Source organism: Aphanomyces invadans (assembly GCF_000520115.1).
Source record: "Aphanomyces invadans strain NJM9701 unplaced genomic scaffold supercont1.8, whole genome shotgun sequence".
NCBI lineage: Eukaryota > Oomycota > Saprolegniomycetes > Saprolegniales > Verrucalvaceae > Aphanomyces > Aphanomyces invadans.
Genome location: NW_008580153.1, coordinates 1083398 through 1106098, shown reverse-complemented (window position 1 = coordinate 1106098; position 22701 = coordinate 1083398). Strand labels below are relative to the sequence as shown.

The 22701-nt window shown below is 55.2% G+C and overlaps 10 protein-coding genes across 13 annotated transcripts; 5 read left to right on the top strand and 5 right to left on the bottom strand.

Moving 5' to 3' along the window:
* Positions 1–815: 815 nt before the first annotated feature.
* Positions 816–1655, top strand: H310_05074 (hypothetical protein; the record flags this gene model as incomplete). Its single annotated transcript, XM_008869695.1, has 1 exon — positions 816–1655. The coding sequence occupies one exon, from the start codon at positions 816–818 to the stop codon at positions 1653–1655; it is 840 nt and encodes a 279-aa protein (XP_008867917.1).
* Positions 1656–2794: 1139 nt separating this feature from the next.
* Positions 2795–5584, top strand: H310_05073 (TKL protein kinase; the record flags this gene model as incomplete). The annotated part of the gene is made up of 5 exons (XM_008869694.1): positions 2795–4225; positions 4269–4601; positions 4660–4973; positions 5024–5203; positions 5269–5584. 5 exons carry the CDS (start codon positions 2795–2797, stop codon positions 5582–5584), a joined length of 2574 nt encoding a protein of 857 aa, XP_008867916.1.
* A 583-nt stretch (positions 5585–6167) lies between these two features.
* H310_05072 (hypothetical protein) lies at positions 6168–7111 on the bottom strand (the record flags this gene model as incomplete). The annotated part of the gene is made up of 1 exon (XM_008869693.1): positions 6168–7111. The coding sequence occupies one exon, from the start codon at positions 7109–7111 to the stop codon at positions 6209–6211; it is 903 nt and encodes a 300-aa protein (XP_008867915.1). The 3' UTR covers positions 6168–6208.
* Positions 7112–7285: 174 nt separating this feature from the next.
* H310_05071 lies at positions 7286–10344 on the bottom strand. Of its 2 annotated transcripts, XM_008869691.1 has the most exons (11): positions 10201–10344; positions 10018–10143; positions 9883–9958; positions 9693–9835; positions 9504–9645; positions 9374–9448; positions 9248–9316; positions 9084–9194; positions 8651–9022; positions 8414–8599; positions 7286–8325 (listed from the first exon to the last, which is right to left on the bottom strand). In XM_008869691.1, exons 1-11 carry the CDS (start codon positions 10287–10289, stop codon positions 7654–7656), a joined length of 2061 nt encoding a protein of 686 aa, XP_008867913.1. In that variant the 5' UTR covers positions 10290–10344; the 3' UTR covers positions 7286–7653. The 2 variants fall into 2 exon arrangements, with proteins under 2 accessions (XP_008867913.1, XP_008867914.1); XM_008869692.1 differs by lacking the exon at positions 7286–8325 and having other exon boundaries at positions 8360–8599.
* Positions 10345–10955: 611 nt separating this feature from the next.
* On the bottom strand, positions 10956–11925 carry H310_05070 (hypothetical protein). Its single transcript, XM_008869690.1, has 3 exons — positions 11840–11925; positions 11482–11790; positions 10956–11429 (listed from the first exon to the last, which is right to left on the bottom strand). The coding sequence occupies exons 1-3, from the start codon at positions 11880–11882 to the stop codon at positions 11158–11160; spliced, it is 624 nt and encodes a 207-aa protein (XP_008867912.1). The 5' UTR covers positions 11883–11925; the 3' UTR covers positions 10956–11157.
* A 967-nt stretch (positions 11926–12892) lies between these two features.
* H310_05069 (hypothetical protein) lies at positions 12893–18550 on the top strand. Its single transcript, XM_008869689.1, has 4 exons — positions 12893–14353; positions 14409–15404; positions 15465–17325; positions 17376–18550. Exons 1-4 carry the CDS (start codon positions 12983–12985, stop codon positions 17876–17878), a joined length of 4731 nt encoding a protein of 1576 aa, XP_008867911.1. The 5' UTR covers positions 12893–12982; the 3' UTR covers positions 17879–18550.
* Positions 17894–18766, bottom strand: H310_05068 (hypothetical protein). The gene is made up of 2 exons (XM_008869688.1): positions 18623–18766; positions 17894–18509 (listed from the first exon to the last, which is right to left on the bottom strand). Exon 2 carries the CDS (start codon positions 18336–18338, stop codon positions 17976–17978), a length of 363 nt encoding a protein of 120 aa, XP_008867910.1. The 5' UTR covers positions 18339–18509; positions 18623–18766; the 3' UTR covers positions 17894–17975.
* Positions 18637–20140, bottom strand: H310_05066 (hypothetical protein). Its single transcript, XM_008869686.1, has one exon. It carries the CDS (start codon positions 20074–20076, stop codon positions 19333–19335), a length of 744 nt encoding a protein of 247 aa, XP_008867908.1. The 5' UTR covers positions 20077–20140; the 3' UTR covers positions 18637–19332.
* On the top strand, positions 19053–19304 carry H310_05067 (hypothetical protein; the record flags this gene model as incomplete). Its single annotated transcript, XM_008869687.1, has 1 exon — positions 19053–19304. The coding sequence occupies one exon, from the start codon at positions 19053–19055 to the stop codon at positions 19302–19304; it is 252 nt and encodes an 83-aa protein (XP_008867909.1).
* Positions 20141–20327: 187 nt separating the features above from the next.
* Positions 20328–22701, top strand: H310_05065 (hypothetical protein). Of its 3 annotated transcripts, XM_008869683.1 has the most exons (11): positions 20328–20495; positions 20557–20627; positions 20678–21126; positions 21191–21260; positions 21307–21436; positions 21508–21612; positions 21684–21811; positions 21880–21986; positions 22044–22191; positions 22247–22314; positions 22369–22701. In XM_008869683.1, exons 1-11 carry the CDS (start codon positions 20354–20356, stop codon positions 22574–22576), a joined length of 1626 nt encoding a protein of 541 aa, XP_008867905.1. In that variant the 5' UTR covers positions 20328–20353; the 3' UTR covers positions 22577–22701. The 3 variants fall into 3 exon arrangements, with proteins under 3 accessions (XP_008867905.1, XP_008867906.1, XP_008867907.1); XM_008869684.1 differs by having other exon boundaries at positions 22247–22701; XM_008869685.1 differs by having other exon boundaries at positions 21684–21986; positions 22247–22701.

Here is a 22701-nt window from a genome sequence, read left to right as displayed (position 1 = left end):
AGTCATTGGCTGATTTCCGATTTGCATGGCATTCAGTTATTAACTGACTGCAATACCATTGACTGAATAATGTAATCAGCATTACATCATTGAGCAGCTGTCAAGGGCATTTGGAAATCACACAGCGAATTCCAAATCAGCTGCGAATACATCTCAAAATGCATGGCAACTTTCCATTGTAGACATGAATCGCGTAGAAAAATCCAGAAAGGACACAATGCATGAATCGCAAATGAATGGCGCGAAAACGACGGAAAAGACCACTGCAACGCCAGCCATGCCAGCCATTCCAAATTTTTCGCTCAATGGTACCCACCCCACCCCCGGCAGCCGCCGTACCTCTTCGAGGTTCACAGCGCGGGTCCGCCACGCATGATGCAAGGACCATCGATCATGCGGTCGGAGTCCTCGTTAGCCTCGCTGCTCGTCGCTCTGAGAAGAGACGTCGCCATGCCCCCACTCGTCCGTCCCACGACGTTGACGAGGACTCACCTGCTCCCGTCCTTGATGCGTTCATCCTTGCCCGTGGACAAGGTGTGGTGCACGAACTCACAAACTTTTCTGCTTCCAAGTTTCAGCTTCTCTGGGGTGACCTTCAAGGGTATGTCGGTCAACACTGGAATGTTGGGTCTGGAAGAAAGTGTGGGGTCAAAGGACGAGACATGCTATTTATGACCCTGGCTTCACTCAAGCATTGTGGGTCATGGGACATCGCTGCTGCTGTTTTCAAGGAAGCTCCGCCAACATTTTCAAAACGAGTCACGGGATTTATTGAGTGCCTTTATCCCTTCCTCAAGGCAAAATACATTGACAACATGGCAAGCAAGTGGACGATGACGCAACTTCGATCGTGCGGTCACAGCTTCAAGAACTTTCCCATGGCATTGTACGCAGTGGACGTTACATTTCAAAAAACGAACGCACCAGTTGGCTCGTTTGCGGAGAAGAAGCGGTTTTTCAGCAAAAAGCATGGCCAGTACGGTTTGAAGGTTGAAGTCAGCGTCCTTCCCAATGGTTATGCCATCAACGTCACCTCTGCCGCCCCTGGAAGCATCGCCGACTTGACCATATGTGAAGAAAATGAAGGGTTTCATCTGGTCATGTTGGCGAAGCGTCCAGATGAGGAGAGCATGCACGACAATGGTCGTCATCAGGAACAACACCCTGGTTCGTGGGCTCTTTTAGCTGACAAGGGGTACCAAGGGCTGCAACGGAGACTTCGTGCCATTACCCCGACCAAGAAGCCTCCTGGCGGTATGCTCTCAAGCAGCGAGCTTGTCCAAAACGACAAAATTGCAAGTGACCGAGTCATCGTGGAAAAAGTTTTTGGGCGCCTCAAGACTCTTTGGGCAATTGTTAGCGATACATACATGTGGAAGCGCGAGAATTACGATATGTTCTTTGGGACCTGCGTGGCATTGACCAATGTTCATATTCAATTTATGCCGTTGCAGCAAGAGGATGGTGATGAGTACAATCGTTACTTGAATCGAATTCTTGAAATTGGTGCCAGCATGAAGGCAAGGCGCTCAAAACTCGCCTCAACCTCGCGCGAAAAACGCAAAATGCGTTTGTCCACACTGATTCCTTCGGTGGAATCTTTTGACGAAGTGTACTACGACAGTGGTGATAATAGCGGTATTTTTGATGAATGAAGTGCAGCACTGTTTTTCAATGACTTCATTTTTGACAATTGATTATCAAAGAATCCAAATCACAGAGAAGGAAAAATAGTAGAAACAGCAGTTGATAATCACTCGATCACTTTCGAAATATCCAAGTACCAAACAACGGTTTCGATGTTTTCCAATGACGTGGGTCAAATTATAATTGAACAGACCCGACTTACTAATGCTCATTCATTGGTTTAGAGGTCTAATGAGCGAAATCTTGATCTAGCAATATCGAGTGAAGGAGGCTAATAGGTTGTAAAGCTCTTTCATAGGAAAAAAGGACAGTACTTAAAAGGAAGTTCCGGCTAATTTCGTGCCAGCAGCCTTGGTAAGAAGTCAAAGAAACGAATCACGGTGGCACTCACCACGAACGCAGCCGGCACCAAATCAATCGACCCCTTGTTCATCGGCACAGCAGCAAAATCTCGTTGCTGCGGAGGTCAAACGCCGGCGGAGCTTGGGTTTGATTACTACGCGAGTAAGAAGAGTAGGGTGGACTCGGACATTGTCAACTCATACCTGGAAGCTCTGAACGTCAAAATGGCTGAGCAGGGTCGAAAGGTCCTGATGCTTCTCGACAATGCCCCGCCGCACCTGGTGTTTGAGACCACGCCCCTGTCCAACGTCCGTGTCAAGAAGCTGCCACCAAATACGACAAATACGACAGCCTTCCTGCAGCCCCAAGACGCTGAATCATCGCCGCTTTCAAGGGCAAGATCAAGCATCGCTAGCTTCAAAATACCCTTGAGCAGATCAACGAGGTCGAAGCCAACTCTAATCGCTCGGTGTTGGTTCGCTACGAAAGGATGGCATGGTTAGCAACAACTCAAGGCACGTCGCCGTCGATTCGAAAGGTTCTCTGAGTCGTGGATGTACTGTACCTCTCTGGTGTGTCGTCCCGCCGCGACGCGGGCACCACTTTTGTCTCCCTTTCAGCTCAAGGTAGAATTTGGGAAAAACACTTTGACCAATCCTAGCTGGGTCTGCCATGCGTATTTCCCAATTCGATAGATTTTCCACAATTGCCTGATCACACATGTAGAATGATTGCGTTGGGCCACCAATTGTATGCATTTTTGTAAAGAGTGATCAACACTCTCCTTCCCATGGGGACCTGCAGAATGAACACTCCCATCACGACCACGACTACTCCGTCGGCGATGGATGGATGGCTCGGGTCGCGAGATCCGAGGTCGTACAGGCGCGTGTTTGTGTACTATGTGTTCAACTGGGTCTTCGCCGTGAGTTTGTGGATTGGATTTATCGCCAGCTTTGCCCTGAGCGTCCTCACCTGCGGCCTCATTCTCCTGTTCTGGAACAGACTGCGCAGGCGGCGCGTCGTGTACAAGCTTGTGGCGTACATGTGGACCCACGAAATCACCCTCATGAACCTCGTGTCCCCAACGTCGTTGTCTCATGTCTCCCACTGGGATTTGACTCGCGAGTCGGTCGTTCTGTCGGTGGCATACTTTGTCGTGTGGAAGGGATGCGTGGGCTGGCTCCTTACAAGCCTACCTCTTGTCCTGTTCGTCCTAGATTCCACGTACCTTAGCGCGTTGAACATCAACATCGACGTGCTTTCTTCCGAACTGGACGAGTATCAGCTACATCCGCTTGTCGCTCGCGTCGGCATCCTCGCGTACTTTGCGCTGTGCCTGTGGGCATGCGATCTCGCCCTGACGGTCCTGGCGCAGATGACTGCCATGGCCTACGCCAAGATATTTGAAGCCCCCGAGCTCTTTCGCCGCGACCTTCAATCTACCTTTCCCCATTCACCACTGTCATTTCCAATTCCTCCAACACTACGGCAGCATCCGACGGTATCCGATGCCCGTCGACATCACCATCCCTTGACTACGTATTCTCGCGTCACGACTGGTCGAACATGCTTGGCAGAAACAATGTCTCCGGTGGTAACGGGGAGTCTCACGACGTCCTGCCAGGCCGCTGCCACCGTCTTGCCGGCCGGCTCAAACCTACTCAAACCGTTGCCCTCGAACAAATTGCCTGGGCTCACAACGATACCTCTGGCCATCTCATCTACTCAGAGTCCTCGAGATGACGATAGCCGCCTGGTTTCAGTTCCAGAGAAACTAGTCATGTCTCAACTCCGCGTCGCCACGGCCGCCCCACCGTTGTATGAGTGCTTGAGTCCAACCGCGCCACGACCACTTTCGTCCTACGCAGTGCTATCCCCATCTCCAGTATCACCTGGCCAAATGGATCACGATGCACTTATGACTCGCACCCCAGTGAGCCGCGCCTTGCCCGAATCGGGCTCGCACAGTGCGATCCCTCGTGAACCCGCCCACTTTGCCATGTACGGCCCTCCAGTCATTCGTGGAACGCGGCCATTTTCGTTGCATCTCTGGGCCTTCGCCGCCACACAACGTGCTGACATGCATGCCATGGCTCTTGAATCGACCGGCCATCGCTCGTTGTCCCGTGAGACGATGCTTGACAACGTGCGGCATGGCACTCTAGTCCACGCGACGCTGGATGTGCCGTGTGGGTTTGACCTGTTGCACCCGTTCTCTGCCTCTCTGTCCATGGTACGTGCTGAAATGGCGTCCGGTGATGACGTGGTGCGTGCAGGTATGGACGGGGGAGCTGCACCGCCTGACGTATCGCCTGCAGCGACAAGTTGGCAGCGCTGACACTGGCCACGTATTGTTCAAAGTAACATTGGTGGTGGGCGCCGTCGTGCGTACGTTGCGGTCGTACGTGCTCGTGCATGGCGTCACTGCACCGGACGCGGTATCGGCCGACGATGTCGATGACGGCGACGTTGTGCAGCCGCTGGAATGCGTCATGGAGGTGCTGCCAGACTCATTTCGTGAAATTCCATACAGTGCTTTGGACATACAAGAATGGATCGGGTCTGGCGCGGGTGGTGATGCCTATCGTGCGATGTTCAACGGCCAGGAGGTACCCACGTATTGGCATGCTTGGTGGCGTGGGCTGGACGAGTGATCACGCATCGTAGGTGGTCGTCAAGACAATTCGGGCGAGCGAATACGGGACGTCGGGCGATGCGATTCAAGCAGCGTTCCAGCACGAAGCTGCCGTATTAAATCGGTTTGGCCACCATCCCCACATGGTGCCGTTCGTTGGCGCCTGTAGCGACCTGTCGTACCCGTTGAGTATTGTCACGGCCTACATGCCCCATGGCTCGCTCGAGTCACACTTGATGCCTGGTGCATCGTCGTTGCTGGACAAGAACTTGTTGCTTGCCGACATTGCTGCGGCCGCGTGCACCATCCACGACAGCGGGTTTGTGCACCGCGATTTGGCGGCCAGGTATGCAAACTCTGTGGGGCCTTTCGTGGCTACATAACGAACGAGGGTAGGAACGTCCTAGTCGACGCGCAAGGCCGCGGCATCCTGAGCGATTTTGGAATGTGTCGGCGGGTGGGGGCTGTTGGTGGGGCGTTTGTACAACACGGCAGCGGCCCCCTCAAGTACATGGCTCCAGAGACTTTGCAGCCGCCGTATGGATTCACACCCAAGTCGGACGTGTATGCATTTGGGTACTGTGCTTTTCCTGTCGTCGTCATCGTTCATGATATGAATTGATCATGACGTGTGGCGGTAGCGTATTGGTGTGGGAAACGTTGTTGGAATCCAAGCCGTTTGCAAACTTAACGCCTCTTCAAGCTGCCGTGCGCGTCCTCGAGGGCCAGCGATTACCCGTGGATGACGAACTGAGTGCAGTGCACCGAGACCTCCTCGCTGCGTGCTTTCAAGACAATCCGGCGGATCGACCGACCATGCATTCGGTGTACCACACGCTCAAGGCAGCGCAAAGGCCGACGTGGACGTTCGTAGACGATCGTGGTGGCGTCGAAGCAAGCACTGGACAGCCGCAGGCGGCGATCACAAGGAGGCCAAAGCGAGAACTGTCGTCGTGATGTAGTGCGAGGAAACCTTATATGGCGACATTTCGTTTCGCGTTGGGGTGTCAACAACGACGGCCCGAGGCGAGACACTTGCCTCATGCCACCATCACCTTCAATTGCAATGCGAATGGCCGACCAGCAGCGCCCTCCCTCCGCGCTGGTTCCATTGACTTTCGCAGCCAGCAGGACCCCCTCGCAATCTCGTCTTTTCTCACCAAGTGAGCTGAACGAAATTCTCTCAACGACATGGTAGCCATGGTGGCAGACGTGTTTGCCACAGTACTGCCCCCACGGCATCGACACTACAGCGACACAATGCACATCTTGTGAAGTTTTGATCGCATGGTTTGCAAGTTGTGGCGACTTCAGCGCCATTGAAATGCTGGCGCGGGACCCATCAAAATGGGAACAAAAGCAAGTGATGTACTCGCTGTCATGCCAGACGTGACTGTAGCTGGATTGTAGTCGTCCTGGATAGCCATGCCAAAAAGGGGCATGATGGAATGCCGGGAGTGCCGTCCGGCGGTGTTCATGCTGGGCCTCGTACGCCAACGGTCTCTTGCTGGGAGCCACGGCGCGTTTACAAACACTTGGATGAATCTTAAAATACTAAACAAACCACACAGTCCTACCTCACTACGCTGGGTAGTAGTACCACATGGGCGCGGCATCCGCGGGGGGCGGCACTTGATTATGCTGCCGACTGTTGTTCTGGTCAAACGGAGCTCCACGGTAGTGGTGGAGCGGCGTGGTACCCATAAAGTTGACCTGCTCCATCATGTGTGTCATCGTCGCCGAGTGCAATGGGGGAATGTCTTGGTAATGGCCAAACCCCCGCCCTTGATGGAGACCTGCCGGCAGCATGTGTGGCGACGGCATGGTCTTGATGTCAATGGATGGGAACGAAGCATGCCGGGGTGCAGAGGGCGGTTCGACAGCCCCGGCCATGGAAGTTGGTGTCGACATGTCCGACCAAGTCGACGGTGTAGGGAACGAAGGATTTGACACGTGGGTCTTGGGGGGACCGGTCTGTCGAGTGCCCATGCGCTCTGGTCTGTTCTTTCGCTTAATGCGCGACATGCGATCGGGTCGATGGCGGAGAAACTCTGGGTGGGAGAACGTACAAATCGTTGTTTGGGATTTGGTCCACTTGCGAAACCCAAAGTAGTTGAGTTGTCGCTGGAAGCTGGCGTAGTTGGAATGCTTAAAGTACTTGGGCAAGATGTCATTCGCAATGCTGACCATGTCCAGGATCTGGATCGATGTTCCGTCCACGGACCACGAGATGATGTGCGGGTCTTCGCATTCGAGGATTTGAAAGAGATACCGGAGGAATTTCGGCACACCGACTTTGCGGTGCTTGACTTCTTTCAACGGAGACGCCGAACTCGACTCGTCGCTTTCGTCGGGGGAGCCATGCAGTTGGTTGTGCACGTTGAAGTGTTGCTGGTGGTGGGACTGATGGATCGGTGGTCGAGGTGCGTCCATCGTGGTCGCAAGGGGGTGGTGCTTTAGGTCTGGGCACGGTGCCGTCGTCATGGCGATGCTGCGGGGCACTCTACAGCCGAGACAGGGCCGCGTCAAATGGGGAACTGAAATCTTCGAGCACGGCCAGTTTCATGGGTCTCTTCCTCGACAACCATACAAACCGCAAGTGCATTTCACGAAACGGTCCAACGCCACCAAACCATTGAACGCCACATTTATAGCCGTCGAATATGCATGGAATATCTCCACGGGAAAAGATCGCTCGTCGAAACGACCTTCGTGCAACCGCCGCCGATCGCATCCTCCGAGTGTGGTGGCTGGTCTACTTGGGACCTACCGGTCGTGGCCCCGACGGTCGGACTTGCACATCCGTCTTGGTACCGTTCGAATCGACGCACTTGATGTCACAGCGGAAGAGTGGCCTGCGCGGACGGCTTGACCATGGCACGATCCACACACGCAGAGGAGATACGGCATGGCTAACCAACGGTGCTGCACTGCTGGGTGAAACATGCGTTGGAGAGCAAAGACAGTACGATGCTGTGTGTTGTGTGGTCGATTTCTGTCGTTAAATACACTGGGACTGTGCTACTCTACTTGAAACTCTGTCGGCCCGCGACCATGTCGACCAAGTGCGCGCTATCTTCGTCGACTGCATCCAACAGACTGGGAAACATGTCATGGGCGAGCAAGAGCACGAGCTGAATGGCTTCCACGCGCGGCATGGCACAGAACGCGAGAAACTGGCCGGTTTCCTTCAAGTGATCTTGCAAGTCGGCCGCGGATAGGAGTTCTTCCGTCGAGTACTCGTACGTCGAGACGACGGCAGGTTCACATGGCGATGCCGCCATGGTCAATTTCTTCGAGTCCATGCGGGTCACGCGATCATCAAACGATAGGCGCGCCATGAGACGGCCCGTGCTCGAGCCAGTGTGGAAGCCGCTGCTCGTCGTGCTGCTTGTTGTCGTCGGCACCGAGCTTCGATTCGACAGATTGTTGTTGTTGCGGCACGAGCTCGACGCTGTGGCTTGACTGCGATTCGTCCAGGAACTCGTCGTGCTCACAAACGAATTGTTGTCTTCGGCATATGATGCACTCATGCGACCGATGCCGCTCGCCGAGACACTCTGCGACCGCTGGAGTGTGCCACGATTTAGGGGCGCCGTCGAAGCTAGGATCACACGTATCCAATCCATCATGTCCACTTCCGTGTCGGCGCCAAAGTAGTAGATGCGTTTCTTCTGACCACCGGACGGCGGCTCCACCTAGGCAGTGCGGCCATTTTAAGGTTCATGCCGCTCAACCATCCCCAGCGCCGTCGAGGGTGAAGAAAGGTCTGGCCAAGTTGTTTACCTTGAAGAAATGGCACGGGTGGCCGATTTTGCCCATGACCTTTTCGTGACCAGCCCATCGATCGACAGTTGCGCCTTCCAGCGAGACCGTTCCGTTCGCTTGGAGCTTGGTTTCGCTCTTGTAATACGTGAGTTTTCCGTCTTTGGCGACACACCACCGTCGTTTCCAGTTTTGCACAAATCCGCCCTACGCCGCGTCAAGGAACCTCGGCAGCCGTCCTCGAAGATTGAGACGCACTTGTTTCATGAGCCACCCACGCTTGATGAATTGTTCCTTTTCACGGACGTCGTGGGGCATGAGCTGGCGCAGCGACACCATGTCTGGGTTTGGGAGCATTTGAAGATGCTGCGGGTGAGACTGTTGCTGGTGTACTTCTTCAAACTCGCACTCGATCGTAAAGTGGTCGGGGAACCGCTTGTTGTCACTCGCGTCGTCAATGTCGGCCTTGGTCAGCACGTACGAGAGGCTGCGGGTCGTCATCGGTTGCGTCACGACAAAGTCTGTGCGCAGAGTAAAGTGACACAGCTGGCTCTCCTTCTTCCCCAACACCGCCGTCGAGTTGGAATGGTACACCCGCACGAGAAAATCCCCTTCGACGATGCACTCCGTCTACAACCCGGCAAGTCAGTTTGCAACGTCGTGCCACACTAGAGCATCCAGAGCGACGCACTCGAAACACGACGATCGCTCGAGGGTCCGAATACGACTCGAGCTGCGGGGTGTCCCACGCCGAGTTGTACAAAATTTTGGATGGGACGTGCTCGGATGGCGCAGGGTGCACCTAATGAGTACGTGAGCGGGAACAACCGTCGCTTGCAACGTCGACACACGCACAAGCAGAAACGGAGAACACCCGCTCGCATCCACGTACGGCACGCCCGTCAGTACGATCTGCCGGAGAAACTACAACCAGCATGCACCGTGACGAAGGTGGGGCGTCATAAGAATCGGCAAGCATACGAGCTTCGAAGGACGCGGGAGCGGTGGAAGACGGTACCCCATGCGATCCGGTCGATAAGGCAATCGCGACAAGTACTGCGCGGTGCATGAGATAACTAGCACATGGTTACGATTGGACAATTTAACATACCTTGATGAAGTAAAAGACATATCGAGCTTGACTGGGGTACCGCACTCCTTGTCCTCGCTTCTTCCAAAAGATGCCGTTCACCATCTGAACATACTCGAGCAAGTCCTGGTCCGACTTGTGGTAGATCGAAATGCCATACTCGCTACGTACGGCCCGAGTGCATATGGACACTGCCACGATCGGACGTACTCTTCGAAAAAGCCGATAACGATCAAGAAGCAAGTGATAACGACACCCGTGCGGCCTTTCCCGGCCATGCAATGCACAACCACAACGTTGTCGGGGTCCCGCGTGTACCAGTCGAGCATTCGGTTCAGAATGTCCACGAGCACCTTGGCAGCAACATCAGCCATGTCAAATGGGGGAGAAATGCGAGTACTTGAAGAGGTGGAGGGTGGTGGTCAGGGAACCCACATTCGTCGACACGATCGCCAAACTTGTGGCCGTCGTAGTGTCTACGAAGTTCTCGGTCAAGAGATATTCGTCGACGTGCCCCAAGCTGCCGCCAACTCACCGCTCGCTCAGATTGTAGATATAGTATTTATCTTGATGCTTCTTGTTTAAGAACGCGGATACGTCTGCGACATCGTTGCGGTATGTTTTTTCGACCCCAGAGGCGGGGTACCCCATCGCCAGCACTCTGTCACGGCATGCATGCGTCAAGGCATCGATTCACCGATGAAGAGAGCATCCTCACCTGTCGTGGATATACGTCAGGTCCAGGTCGTAGCCGTCTTGGGTGTATCTGTGTCGCGACCCCGAGATCGCGTTGCGAAGGACTTTCATCGGATCGCGCCGCCCAGAGGAATGATAGCACGACGAACGAAAAACTCGACAACTCGACAAATTTGAGAGTCAGTTGTCGCGCTTCGAATGGATCCATTTTATTGGGTAAAAGTCAATATTCTGGCTCTTTATAGCCAATCATAATCGAAAATAATGTGGTCGATCGTGCAATTTTCGCGTCAAGTTTATCGTTCTTGGCATTGCACGACGACCGGTTCAAGGATCTGCTGGTGTGTCGTTGTATGTAAACCCTCCGAGTCCGACAATCCGGTTATATTGATATTTCCTTCTGAAACGTATGTCCGAATCCGAATAAGTTGCCAATTCAACTGGCCAATCACACGGACAATACGTCCGAAATTAACCAATCAAATGGCGCCATTTCGTACCTCATTTCCTCGAGATGGCACTGGTGTCGAGAAGCGTGGGCGATGGTTGCTGGACCTCCGCGCGCCGATAGACATCCCTGGCCCACACATCTCGCCATCAGCTCTGGTCTTTCCAAATTGCAGTCTGGGTTTACTCGGCCTGGCAAGAACGAGCATCGTGACGCTCCTACTGTGCAGCAGGATGCTGCTGGGTGTGCGATAATCACGACAGTAAGGCTTTTCCGCAAGCCGATGCTTTATGTCAACCTCACACTACTGCACAGCGCGTACAGACATGCCTACATGCAACCCGTACCAGTGGATGGCAGTCGTAGCACAAGGTGTGGATTGTGAGGGATATTTGCAATGGGTTGAGACCCACTCGTTGTGAGTATGCAATCGACACCAAGACTGGAGCTGCTACAGAGCTTCGTCGACGCGGCAGACGACTCAAGTTCTCATAACGCAACGAGCAGAGCGTGATCACGTTCATGACGACTTTACTTGACAGGTTGCAACGACTTGGACGGTGATCCACTGAGGTTGAATTCCTCGAGGCGCCGCATCATGGGCTGCCCCGATTCGTTGTCGTAGCTAGTGTTGGAGATTTCGATACGCTCCCGCATGCGGTCGAGAGTTTCTTTCAACATATCGCCGAATTCCGCAGCCATTTCCTCCATCTTGGCTTTGAGTTCTTGGATCTCGCTGTTCTTGCCGCCGATGACGCTGTCCTTTTCTCTCTTGACTTCTTCCAGGTGCACTCGTGCGAGTTCTACACAACCCGTGAGACTGTCCTCGCGACACCTCAGCGAAAGCAAGCGTACCGAGTTGATCCCGCAGCTCGGTGTTGGTGTTTTCGAGGGTGTTGATGCGGTTCAGGAGCTCTTCTTGCATGCTCTTGTATTGACGGGTCATGTCTTGCGTGATGCCAAGCGTTTGGGTCTTTCCTGATTCAAAGTCGCGCTGCAATTCCAATACGCGCCCCTGCAATTCCTTCTTGGCTTCCATGGCTTTGACCGCCATTTCGTGGCGGTCGGCCAACTGGAGCTGCAGAGATCGGTTCACACACCCGAGCATCTTCACTTGGTCTTCAGGGGTCAGGACCCCGCCGTTGTCGGTGCTTTCATCGGCGCCTACAAGTCAAAAACGTCAACGCGCTGTCGATGGAGCCACTATCGCCACCTTTCTTGTCTTTTCCCTTCTTCTTGTCCTTCTTGGGGCCCATGCCTGGACTGTGTCGTTGCCGATAGTTCGAGATGTAACTGGTCCCGTCATGAAACGGTTTCAGTTCCGTAACGAATTCGGCGGCCCCCAGTTGGGCGAGAATAATGTAATGCTGTCGACGCCGCCTGACAAGATCTCTGCGACGAAGCTCTGGCGCACTACACAAACGCCAACTGCGCTCCTGGAATGGTCCAAGAACAATTCATGATTCTGTCAATGATCTATAGCCCGTTCTTCGTTTCAGGCTGTGGGGGCCTCACTAGCAAGCCGATGACACACCCGCAACATTGCTGTGGAAAGTCGTCGGGACGGCACCTAGGTTGCAACGCGCGCTGTTAATGCTTGGGTGTGTGTGTGGGTCTTGTCGATTCCGCACGTAACTCACGGAGCACGGAGAAACCAGCCCGCCCTCGAAAATGTCGCCACTCAAACACATGACCTGTCTTCTCCACGAGCGCCGTTTGAACTGGGCGACCATACGGGCCAAAACACGACAATGGCAATGTGCAAGGGAGCTTGGAACAAGATGGTGCGCCCGTGCCATGCCTCTTAAGCACGTCTCATGCCATAGAGCACACCTCGTTACCGCTCCACACCACGTTTTTGCCTCGTTTCTTTACCAGATGTGTAACCGGCTTCTCCTCTGTAATGCCACTGTAACAAGACCTGCGTTTTCAAGGGATACTAGCAGTATGTTGTAGTAGCAACTGTCGGGTGTATGAGGCCGTGCCGGCCCAGCGAGCACTGTCGATTGCAGCAAGACCCACGTTGTCCCGTCCAGTGTTGACAAACGCTGGAAGAGATGGCGACAGGATGACCCCACACAGCACCATTTCGGTGTGCGTCGCTTCGATCGCACGGCCCCGGCGCTAGTACTCCTACTACGCTAGTCCTCTTGCACGTCGTCTGATTGGCCGAGTCGTTACTCACATCCGGATGTTCCGGATACGCGCAGTAAGTCACCATGGCGTCCGCGACGAGATTTACACTTGAAGTTTGTATGAAAATCTTCGGCGCAGTCACTCGGGCAAGTCCTCTCCCGTTGCCTCTGGTGCGTGTCTTGGTCATTCAGCCATTCACCAGACTTCCTGAGTGCAATACATGGAGTCGTCCTGCGCCAAGTGCAGCAGCAGTATCGCTGCGACCGACCAATTCTGTATCTATTGCGGCACCTCCGTCGTCCGCCCCGACGCAGCATCCGCGTCCTCTTCCAACGTTGAACCGGCAGCTCCTGAGGAAGCCGCGGTCGAAGTCCCACCCGCGCCGGCGTCTACCCCGGCCCCCACTCGTGTCCTGTCGTCAACTACTCCGACTCCGCCGAGTGTTCCTTCCCCTCCCAAGTCGGCTCCTGTTGTGTCGTCGCGTGTCGTGGAAACAGTGCGCAAGGCGGCGAAAACCACAGACGACCGTCGGGATTCCATCGACGGATATTCTCTTAGCGACAGTTCGCTTGCTCAAATTGCTGACCTTCAACGCCTCTGGCTTCCAGATGACTTTTCCACCGACTGCATGGACTGCGGCAAGACGTTTGGATTTCCCCAACCTCGTCGCCACCATTGCCGTGTGTGCGGTCAATTGTACTGCCGCGACTGTGTCGCCAACAAATGCACAATCCCGTCGTCGTTCGGGTATGCCGACAAGCCGCAACGGTGCTGCAAATCGTGCACGATCTCGCTGCAAATGAAGGGAATCAAGACTCCTGCCGATGTCTTTTCCCAGCGCGAACAAGCTCAAACCCGTGTACTACCCACACCCAAGCCCGTCGCACCCGCGGCAGCGCCACCTGCTTCCGTTCGAGTGGCGCCTCCTCCAAGCATGCGTCTTGCAGCCGCCACGGTCATCGCGACAAGCCGCATCAAATCGTCCAACGTCGATAGCGGCGTCAACCTGAACGACTTTGCGTCCAAGAACCCGACCCAAGTCGCCCGTGCCGAGCAAAAGGAGTGCCAAATTTGCTTCCGGCAATTCGCCATCGGGCGCCGTGCCAACCACTGCCAGCGCTGCACCCGTTCTGTATGTAACGGGTGCTCGCAAGGGCTGAAGCCCATCCCGGAGCTCGGTTTTGCCACCCCCGTGCGCCACTGCAACAACTGCATGACAAAACCTCCCCAGTTCTTTTCATTGGAGACGGAAGGTGTCGTGGAGCCCTTGCCTGGCTTCGAATTCCTCTCCAAGATGGACTTTAAGATTGCTGTGACTGACGTCGGCGGCGAAGCCACGGAAACGTACAAGGTGGACGTATACTTCGAACCGAACGCGGCCCACGTCAAGGCCCTTGGTGAAACCCTCCGCGCCAGCGACATCGAAGCCGCCAAGGAGTACTGCATGTCTCGCAAGCGCAGCATCGCCGACTTCGAGTGGCTCGCGACGGCGTTGGGCGACCAAGTCACGTCCAAGGCGCTGCCAAACTTTCCCGAAAAGCGCGTGCCTCGTGGGGCGAAGAAGGGCCAGTCTCTCCAAGTGTTTTTGTCGGTACGGGCTCGTTGCCACCCAAGGGGGCCCTGACCATGTGAAATTAAATGTGTAGGGCTGCCTCGTCCACTCGTTGTACCGATCGTGCGATGCGCTCAAGGCGTTTTTCGGCTTGACGAACGAACAGTTCCGCGCGTTCAAGAACGCGGGTGCGAACACCGAGCTGAAGGTCGCCCCCGAGTACACTGACGTGCTCATGTGGCTCCAACTCAAGATGGAACAAGACCAGATGGAGCACAAACTCGCTACGTTGGTGCAGCGCCGTAAGGACAACGAATCCCGCGTGGCCAAGCAGCAAGCGCGAAAGCAGGCGTACGAAGGTCGCAAAGTGAACCAAATGTCTCGACGCACGAACGCGCAGGCTCGGTACGAAGCGCTGTGCGCGCGCAAGGAAAGCCAATTAGCGCGGCACAACCGCGAGAAGAACCGCCTCGAGACGCAGATGACGCGTGTGGACATTGTATACGACGACACCAAGGCCGACGAAGACGTCCGCAGCATCGAAGAGGACGTGCGCCAGAAGGAAAAGGTCGAGTTTGTCAAGTCCAAGGACGCGTTCCAGACAGACACGACCGAGTGGAACAAAGACATGGCGCTGTGGAGTCGCCAGCGCGCCGACTGGAGCGACCACCACAACCCGCCGGTGTCCAAACAGATCGCCAACGAATGGCTCATCAAGGCCTTCGGCGTGTTCCACCGGTTCACGGCGGAAGGCAACACGGCTGCGATCCCCAAGGAACTCGCCAACTTGCACGCCAAGGTCGAGCAACTGCAGGACGAAGAACCGGCGTTGCTCGAGAAGGAAGGCCAGGCGTTGGACGACGAGTGGAGCGAATTGAGCAAAGAGCGCGACAACTGGGCCCAAGACCGGTCCAACATGAAGCGTGAGGACGACATGTGCCACGACGAGGACGTGCGATACAAGCAGGAGCACGAACACGTCAGGCTGTACCACGAACACCGCCAGAAGAAGGTCGACGCGATCGAGGCGGACCTTGCGGCGCTCGACATGGAGATCAAGTCCCGCGCCAAGGCGTACGCACAACGCAAGGTGAGCTAATGTGTGCTGTGGAGGATTCCCTTTTGAATTCATCTCACGACATCGTTGTAGCTGCGCCATGAAGCTCTCGACAAGGAATACGAACTCGAGTGGAAAAAGAGCCAAGACCAACGGATGGCGTACACGGCCGAGCGCATGACGGCACACGGTGACCGCATCGCCCGTGGCAAGAAACGCTGCGAATGCCTCAGCGAACAACTCACTCGTCAGCAAAAGTCGAGCCGCCTCCTGCTTTTCAAGCGCGCCGCGATGAACGAAGAACGCGACGAAGACACCACCGTGTTCACCGAACACAAGGACGGGTGCAAGTCTGCGTTGGATGCGGCTGCGAGCAACTTGGCGATGGCTCCCGAGTACGTCACCCGTCTCGATTCGGACGTTGCGATCAACAAGCAAGAAACGGACGACATCTTGGCGTCAAACTACCGCACGCCCATGGAAGGTGACGTCGTTGACGAGCGCGACCCGTTCATGAACGAAGTCCGCGCCCGCCGCCGCGCATTCCAAGTCGAGTTGGACGCACAACAGAGCCAACTCGCGGCCGAATTCGGTGTGTGCGAGTCGCTCCTCCACCGCATCTCGGGCTTCATTACCCGCTTGAACGAAGAGACCGCGACCGCGGTCAAAGAAGAAACCCTCATTGTCGAGTACCAAGCGTTTTTGGAATCGGAAAAGAAACTCATCGCTGACGAAGAAACGTGCCGCGAACAGAAAAAAACGTACTTGACGTCGCTGCTCACGGATGCCGGCAACTGGGTCTACGATGCCCTCCACGACCACTCGAAGCGCAAGAAGCGTGAGGCGGACCGCCTCGTGAAGCAAGCTTTGCGAGCATCTGAACTCCAGCGCCTCGTTCAGCACTTTACGCACCGCGTGATCGAACAGGAAGAGCGCATTATGCGCCAGAAGCAGCGCATCCTTCTCGGCGAGCACAAGCTCGAGATGCTCAAGAGCTCCGACTCGTGGTTTCTCCACGTGACTGTGCACACACCCGACATTGGCAAGCACGACGCCAAGTGCCTCGAAGTTGCTCGGAAGGAGCGCGAAGACGACATTGTCCAGGGCAGCAAGCTTCTTGCCGAAGACGACGCAGACACCGCGTCTGTGACGGCCGAGCTCGAGAAGTCCAAGGCGTGCGCCGAAGAAAAGGCAATCAAGCGCGACGTGTGGGCCTACGTCGAGGACGTGTACAATTCGGACAAGCCGCAGGAAAAGGATGAGGACATGATGATGACGTCGCAGATCCGTGGCCTTGTCGCCCAGCTCGGCGAGACCTTCGAGATGCTCACAAACCGCTTGGCGGAAGAAGAGGAGAGCCTGGAACATGCCCACTCGATCTTGGTCGGGGAAGTTGACTCGATCAAGCACTTTATGGAGCGCATCGACTCGGAAGAATCCGCGTTGAGCGCGACCGAGAAGAACTCGCTCCAAAAAGAGTCGAACGTCCGCAAGGCTGAAAGCGACCTCATCGAACAGCGCGCGCGCGCGCTGAGCTCCAACTACAAGTCGATTGCGTCCGAGCACGCCAAGCTGCCGGTCACGTTTGACGCAGTGCGCAAGACCCGCGCGAGTCGAGAAATCCCGCTCAAGCTGCGCGACGCCGAACTCGACGTGGCGCGCCGCCTCGTCAAAGCCCGCAACTTCTACGACAAAAAGGCGTGCAGCGACTTTGCTCGCAAGTACATGACCAACGTGTCGACCGAGCCGAACGAAGTGCGCGAGGTGCTCGATTGGCTCTTGGTCACTGTCGACAGCGACATCAAGGCCGTCGAGAAGTGGCTCACGTTGAGCAAGGCCGAGCGCAAGGAAATGACGCTGTTGGCGACGAAAGCCAACGAAATCGACTGGAGCGCCGACATGTTGACCAAAATTCCTGCCTTCACCGACGTCGATGCCGTGATTAAGGACAAGGGTGCGTGCGCTCGTATCATAGTCCATGCCAGGACCCACGATTCATTGTAGGTGTCAGTGCGGTCCATGCCAAGGAGCAATGGGTCGTCGAACTCATCAACGTCAAGCGCGCGATCGCGTCCAAGGACAAGGACCTATGTGCCATCGTGGACGAGACTGTCGCGGTGGCCAAGAAGGAAGAGGCCAAGGTGGCGCAATGCCTCGACAAGTTGAAAGCTTCCAAAGAGGAAGTGATCAACACATTGCGCATCATTGACCGGGAAGAAGCCAAGGCCGTCCGCAACGGCAAGCCGTACTTGGAGGTTGAAGCCCCTGTCGACACGACCGCCGCGGCCGCAGCAATTGCGTCGTATCCTATCGTGCAGTCCAACCGCAAGCCGCGCAACAGCCAGAACCGTGGCACGGACTTGGTCGTGACGGAACCTCCCGTCCGAGAGGAACCGACCATCTCAGAAGAAGAAGGCGAGAACCAACCCGATGCAGCACCAACCGCGGCCGACAGCGAGGCCGCCCCTGCAGCCCCACAACACCCCGTCGTGGAACTGACCCTTTGAACTACTCGCTCGTGGTTTCACGGGACGCGATCGAGTGGGTGGATCTATTAATGGAATATAACAAAGTGTGTGTGTGTCAATGTGCTGAAGCAGCTTGTTACACCTCAATCAAGACGTAGTCTTCGTGGGCCGGTAGGTTGTCGCTGCTGTCTGGCGGCAAGATGCTGTATCCCACCAATTTGGCCACGGGGATTCTCGTCCGGACATGGCGCGTCCGCCGACGGCACGTCAGGCGCCGTCGTGCGTTTGTATGATTCCACGCAACCATTACACCCACGAGCAAAAGACACGCGGCGAACAAGACGAAGATCCAAGACGTTGACCGAGTCGCTGCCGTGGGAACTCGAAGGTGGTCAGTACCTGGCGCTATCGTCGACGCAAACTCCGCTCGCGCGCCGTGCCATGCATGGGTAGATACTTGACGTGACAGCTTCGTCTGGACGAACATAACAAGCGACATGGAGGGACGTCAACGCCGCTGTGGAGCTCCTCGTGTGGACGCTTTGGATGCCAAATGCCCCCCACTGGGAACCCGCCATCGAGAGCGTCAACTCGATGGATGACCAGCCGCCATATTGCTCGCCGTGATCTTGGACGCTATCTTTAGCGTTGATAGAGCATGTTCCGCGTCCTAATTGATCCAATCATCGAGCGTCAAATGCTCGGCCGCATCATATTTCAACCAATCATAAAGCATCGTAGGTTCAAAATATGCAATTCCGCTCGTGGGCAAACTCTCTCTACCTTCCACCATCAAGTCAAAACGTCCGTGCCTTTCCACCGCGCTGCATGCGTCCTGGACGAGGATCTCTGGTCGTTCTGGGGATGTCGTTGTCGTCTCGAATGCGCCGCAGACTCTAACGCGTCGGCGTGGTTCGTGAAATTTTGAAGTCCACCCGCCATCTATTTCAATGTTTTCACTGATCCACTGACCTCATCAACGAAACGTTGTGCACCTCCCCACGCTGCATCGTCTGCTCCATCCACGTGTGGTAAGGGGGATGTGAATATCATATCTTTGTAATTGAACACACTGCGCTCGCTTGCGTGGCACAAGCAAGCGGCGGTGTGCATCGCAGACGCGTGCACCGATTCAACCAGTCGCGCGTGCAATTTAGTATGGAATCCCTCTTGGAATGTCGCACTTATGAAACCATACAAACTTCAAGTAATCATGGGAGCGACGGTGCCAGTCGTGGTTGCGATCATCGCGTCATTCAAGATTCGACAACCCCGAGCCATCAAGCACATGGCCCTGCCATCCTTCCTCTTCCCAACCAGCGCGACCAAAGCAAACACATCAAGGGCATCGTCCATTACAGGCGACGTCGTATTCAACGTCAAGCGCCTCCGACGGCGTATCAGCTCTGCCGAAGACAGAGTCCCGACTACGCCGCCACCGTACCCGACACGCCACCAGTTTTAGAGGCAATTAAACGGTTAAACGGTTCACCTCATGCAAACAGCACGTCCTCGATGTCTCTCCTCGCAATGATTTCCTTGGCTTCGTCACTGCCAAGATTGTCCGGGTGCATGTTGCGAAGATCCTGCGTGAGCAGCCTCGTTGCAGCATTGCCAGAAATGACTGCAGAAGTCGAAGACGCCCCCGAGGCAAAGAGAGGGTTCGTGTTGACACGAAGCCCCTCCGCGCCAACTCCAGCCACGGGATCTTCCTCCACTGACACTTCGTACTGGTTGCCAACGACAAGGCCGATAAACAGGTCGCCCGCCGTGTCCCGCTGCATGGTGGCACTGTGCATTCCATCCACCGGGGACGCATTGGAGATGCAACACACCTCCCTCGTGTACGCGCCGCGGTAGACAAAAGAGAAACAGTACTCCGCGTCGACGTCGGACCACTGCAGCACACCGTTGTAAATGGGGAACGACCGATTGTAGTGATTGAACTTGATGTGGACAGTGCCGCAGCTGTGGTCGCCTTCGCGCGGAAGGCCAAGCAGTCTTGTTGCGACTGCATGTATATCTTGCGGTGGTTGCTGTACCGACATGGGTTCACACGTGGAAGGGGCAAGTGGCGGGATGAACGTCGTGGCTGACCTTGCCGGATAGACAGGTTTTCGCGGCGTAGAGCCAAGTGCTGGAAGAGACTCCTGACGCGATGCAGCCTTTTTCACGCGGCCTTTTGGTATGTCCTTACCACTGGAGCGATTTTGAAGGGGCTTCTTGTTCACGATCATGGCGATCAATTCCCGCCGTCACTTGGCGCCGTCGGGATGGCCATGAACGCACAAGTGCTGTCCAGTCTAAATTTGAAATTGTATTTATTGTTAATAAACTACGTCACGAATGTGCAGAATTTTATTTGAAAGAGCTGAACTGCAAATACTACGTAGTAATGCTCAGCACTACTAAAATTGATTTTGTCGTCACGAATATATACAGCATTGACCTTGATTTAAAAAAAGCACATGCATTCCGGACAACACGAAATCCCCATTGAGCTCAGTCTGGACGATGGTCCGATGGAGCATGGGCAGGGCGGTTGTGTGTGTTCTAGCTGGGTTGATGGGATGCCCGAACGCCGAGAGTGTAACGATGGATCATCCGTCCTCCGCCGTGTTCTGGCCGTCTACGCTTGGTGATGTGCTCACCATCGGTAGGATGTCTTCCCCTCCACGAACCGCGTGGTGTACGCTCATCACATTCTCGGGTTGCAGATGGACAAGGCGTACGATCTACGGGAGATATGACAATTGTGTTCGACTCCAACATTTCGTTGGCCAACAAGGTATTGCGATGCATCCTCGACCTCCTAGACGTCATCACTTGTTTGTGTAGACAAGGTGGCACCCGTCGATGGACCAAGTGGATGTGAGCGTCGTAACTCTTCCAGGACGCTCCAATTCGAAAGTTTGGACCGAATTCATCAGCCGCACGGTCAAGACACTGCACGATTCAGCGGGAGTGCATGTTCGCGTCCACCACCATGGGTCGTCGTCCGAGCTACTCGAGATTCAGCGACACGTGTCTGTGCTCTTGACAAGCATATTTGGATTGTCCAACAACTTCTCTGCCGATGAACCCATCGCGTTTCCATCAACCATGGTTTATGCGAACGCGTCGTGCGATGTCCCCGCGTATGTCGGCGGTCCCAACAGCCATTCGTCCTCGTCGTTTTGTCTTGTGAGCTCGAGGCCAGTCTCGCACATTGCCACACCCACGCTCTTCGCATCGCTCGTCCAGCACTTGCCGCAGTCGGAATCGTTGGTGCAGCGTCAATTGGCCAAGTGCGTGATGTTGCCGCGTTGTGTCCCGTCCTTCGGTTGATTGAATGGCGTGTCGCGATGGTAGGATCGGCGGCATTGAACGAGGCGATTCCAAGACGTGGCATCCCCGAGCCATCCATTTTTCGCTTGATAAGGTCAGCACAGGGCGCGCCAGTATCCCGGTGGGACCTGATTTCGTAGAGCTTGTCGATGCACATTCAAGAAGTTGTTATGTCATCGTCCTCGACGAGCAAACTTGAACCTACAGCAGTCCGCATCACTTCACAGGCTTTAGCCGAAGAATCTCACGTCGTCGAGGCAATCAAACAAGGTAAGCAGTGCCCTCAGCCAGCCCTGGTTCATCGTTTTCGTGGATTCAACCTTCAACTTTGATGCATCCAGGCGCTGCTTCCATCGTGGCGGTGACCACAGCAAAGCAAGTGGCCGTTGTGCAGTCGCATGGCGTGGGTATTGTTCGTCAAGCATCGTCTCGGATGGCCGGCGCAGGTGCGTGTTGAAGCGTACCGAGTTATTTTTTGGTGGCGACGATAAGTTGTGACGGGACGTGGGGACGGTAGGATTCCATCAAGTGCTGCAGGTGACGGTGGAAGCAGCCGTCCCTACCAAAACCAGTGCAGCAACTTGTGCGGTCCTGGTGACGCAGGTCTTTCCCACAACGGCGTATGCCGACATGGACGAGCTCAGGGTACGTCCGTTGTCACCCGCATCGAAGGCTGCAACACGCATGCGATGCTTGATATCCTCGTGATGCAGCGCATGGAGCGATTCCACTCGTTCGACCGGGTCGTCTCGTTTGCCAAGCACATTGAAATCGAACGCCCGTCCGCCTTGTCCAGCCAGCACGTCGTATCGTTTGTCGTGTACGTTATTTGCGGCTCTCTGCCATGGTCGTCGGTCGTGATCGCACATTCGTGTAGGTCTCTGCAAAACTCCACGACCACCATCGAAATTCCCGTGCATTTTCGATATCAGTTCCCATCGAACGCAACGCTGTACCGACCAGTGCACCTCATGGCTCCGTCGTTGCACATCCACTGTGAGAAGACACCGTCATCTACGATTGTGGTGCGATGAACCATCGCCCATCTTCCTCATGTCATGTTCGAAGCATGTCTTGCAGTCCCACCCCGAACTGTCGGGCAAGTCATGGAGCGCGCTCGTGGTTGAAGACAGTATGTACTGGACCCGGTATGCGGAAAGAAGTAGGTCTCATCAACGACGGGAGGACTGATGTCGGTGCAGGGTGTCGTTGGAGTCCCCGTTGCAGCCGTTGGAATTGCACATTCCAGTAGGCAACTTGAACGACGGAGAGGTCGTCACAGCCATCACGTTGCTCGTGAGTGTGGGAGGATGCTTGCTGCTCTTCTTTACGTTGCAAGGGAAAGTGTCATCATCTTCGTCGGCACTCCCTTCTTCCACCTGGGTCCCGCGCCGCGCCAAGAAGGACTAGGTAAATCGACGTTCCATCCTCGCCAGGGGGATGTGTGCAGTGGGTGTCAAAAGTTTTCATTCCTCCAATGATATTTTTGGTCACGTCGAGTACGAACATAACATCCTTGAGAAGAACAACACATT

Coding starts and splice junctions, on each gene's coding strand:
- H310_05070 (XM_008869690.1), bottom strand. CDS start 11,882: ATGGGCCCCAAGAAGGACAAGAAGAAGGGAAAAGACAAGAAAG. Junction 11,791..11,839: donor GAAGGGAAAAGACAAGAAAG/GTGGCGATAGTG, acceptor TTTGACTTGTAG/GCGCCGATGAAAGCACCGAC. Junction 11,430..11,481: donor CGAGCTGCGGGATCAACTCG/GTACGCTTGCTT, acceptor CGGGTTGTGTAG/AACTCGCACGAGTGCACCTG.
- H310_05065 (XM_008869683.1), top strand. CDS start 20,354: ATGGTCCGATGGAGCATGGGCAGGGCGGTTGTGTGTGTTCTAGCTGGG. Junction 20,496..20,556: donor TGGTGATGTGCTCACCATCG/GTAGGATGTCTT, acceptor CTCGGGTTGCAG/ATGGACAAGGCGTACGATCT. Junction 22,192..22,246: donor CACCGTCATCTACGATTGTG/GTGCGATGAACC, acceptor CATGTCTTGCAG/TCCCACCCCGAACTGTCGGG.
- H310_05071 (XM_008869691.1), bottom strand. CDS start 10,289: ATGAAAGTCCTTCGCAACGCGATCTCGGGGTCGCGACACAGATACACC. Junction 9,836..9,882: donor ACCACCCTCCACCTCTTCAA/GTACTCGCATTT, acceptor GTTGCTGCCAAG/GTGCTCGTGGACATTCTGAA. Junction 9,023..9,083: donor GAGCGATCGTCGTGTTTCGA/GTGCGTCGCTCT, acceptor GCCGGGTTGTAG/ACGGAGTGCATCGTCGAAGG.
- H310_05066 (XM_008869686.1), bottom strand. CDS start 20,076: ATGATCGTGAACAAGAAGCCCCTTCAAAATCGCTCCAGTGGTAAGGAC.
- H310_05068 (XM_008869688.1), bottom strand. CDS start 18,338: ATGTCGCTTGTTATGTTCGTCCAGACGAAGCTGTCACGTCAAGTATCT.
- H310_05069 (XM_008869689.1), top strand. CDS start 12,983: ATGGAGTCGTCCTGCGCCAAGTGCAGCAGCAGTATCGCTGCGACCGAC. Junction 14,354..14,408: donor CTCTCCAAGTGTTTTTGTCG/GTACGGGCTCGT, acceptor TTAAATGTGTAG/GGCTGCCTCGTCCACTCGTT. Junction 15,405..15,464: donor AGGCGTACGCACAACGCAAG/GTGAGCTAATGT, acceptor ACATCGTTGTAG/CTGCGCCATGAAGCTCTCGA.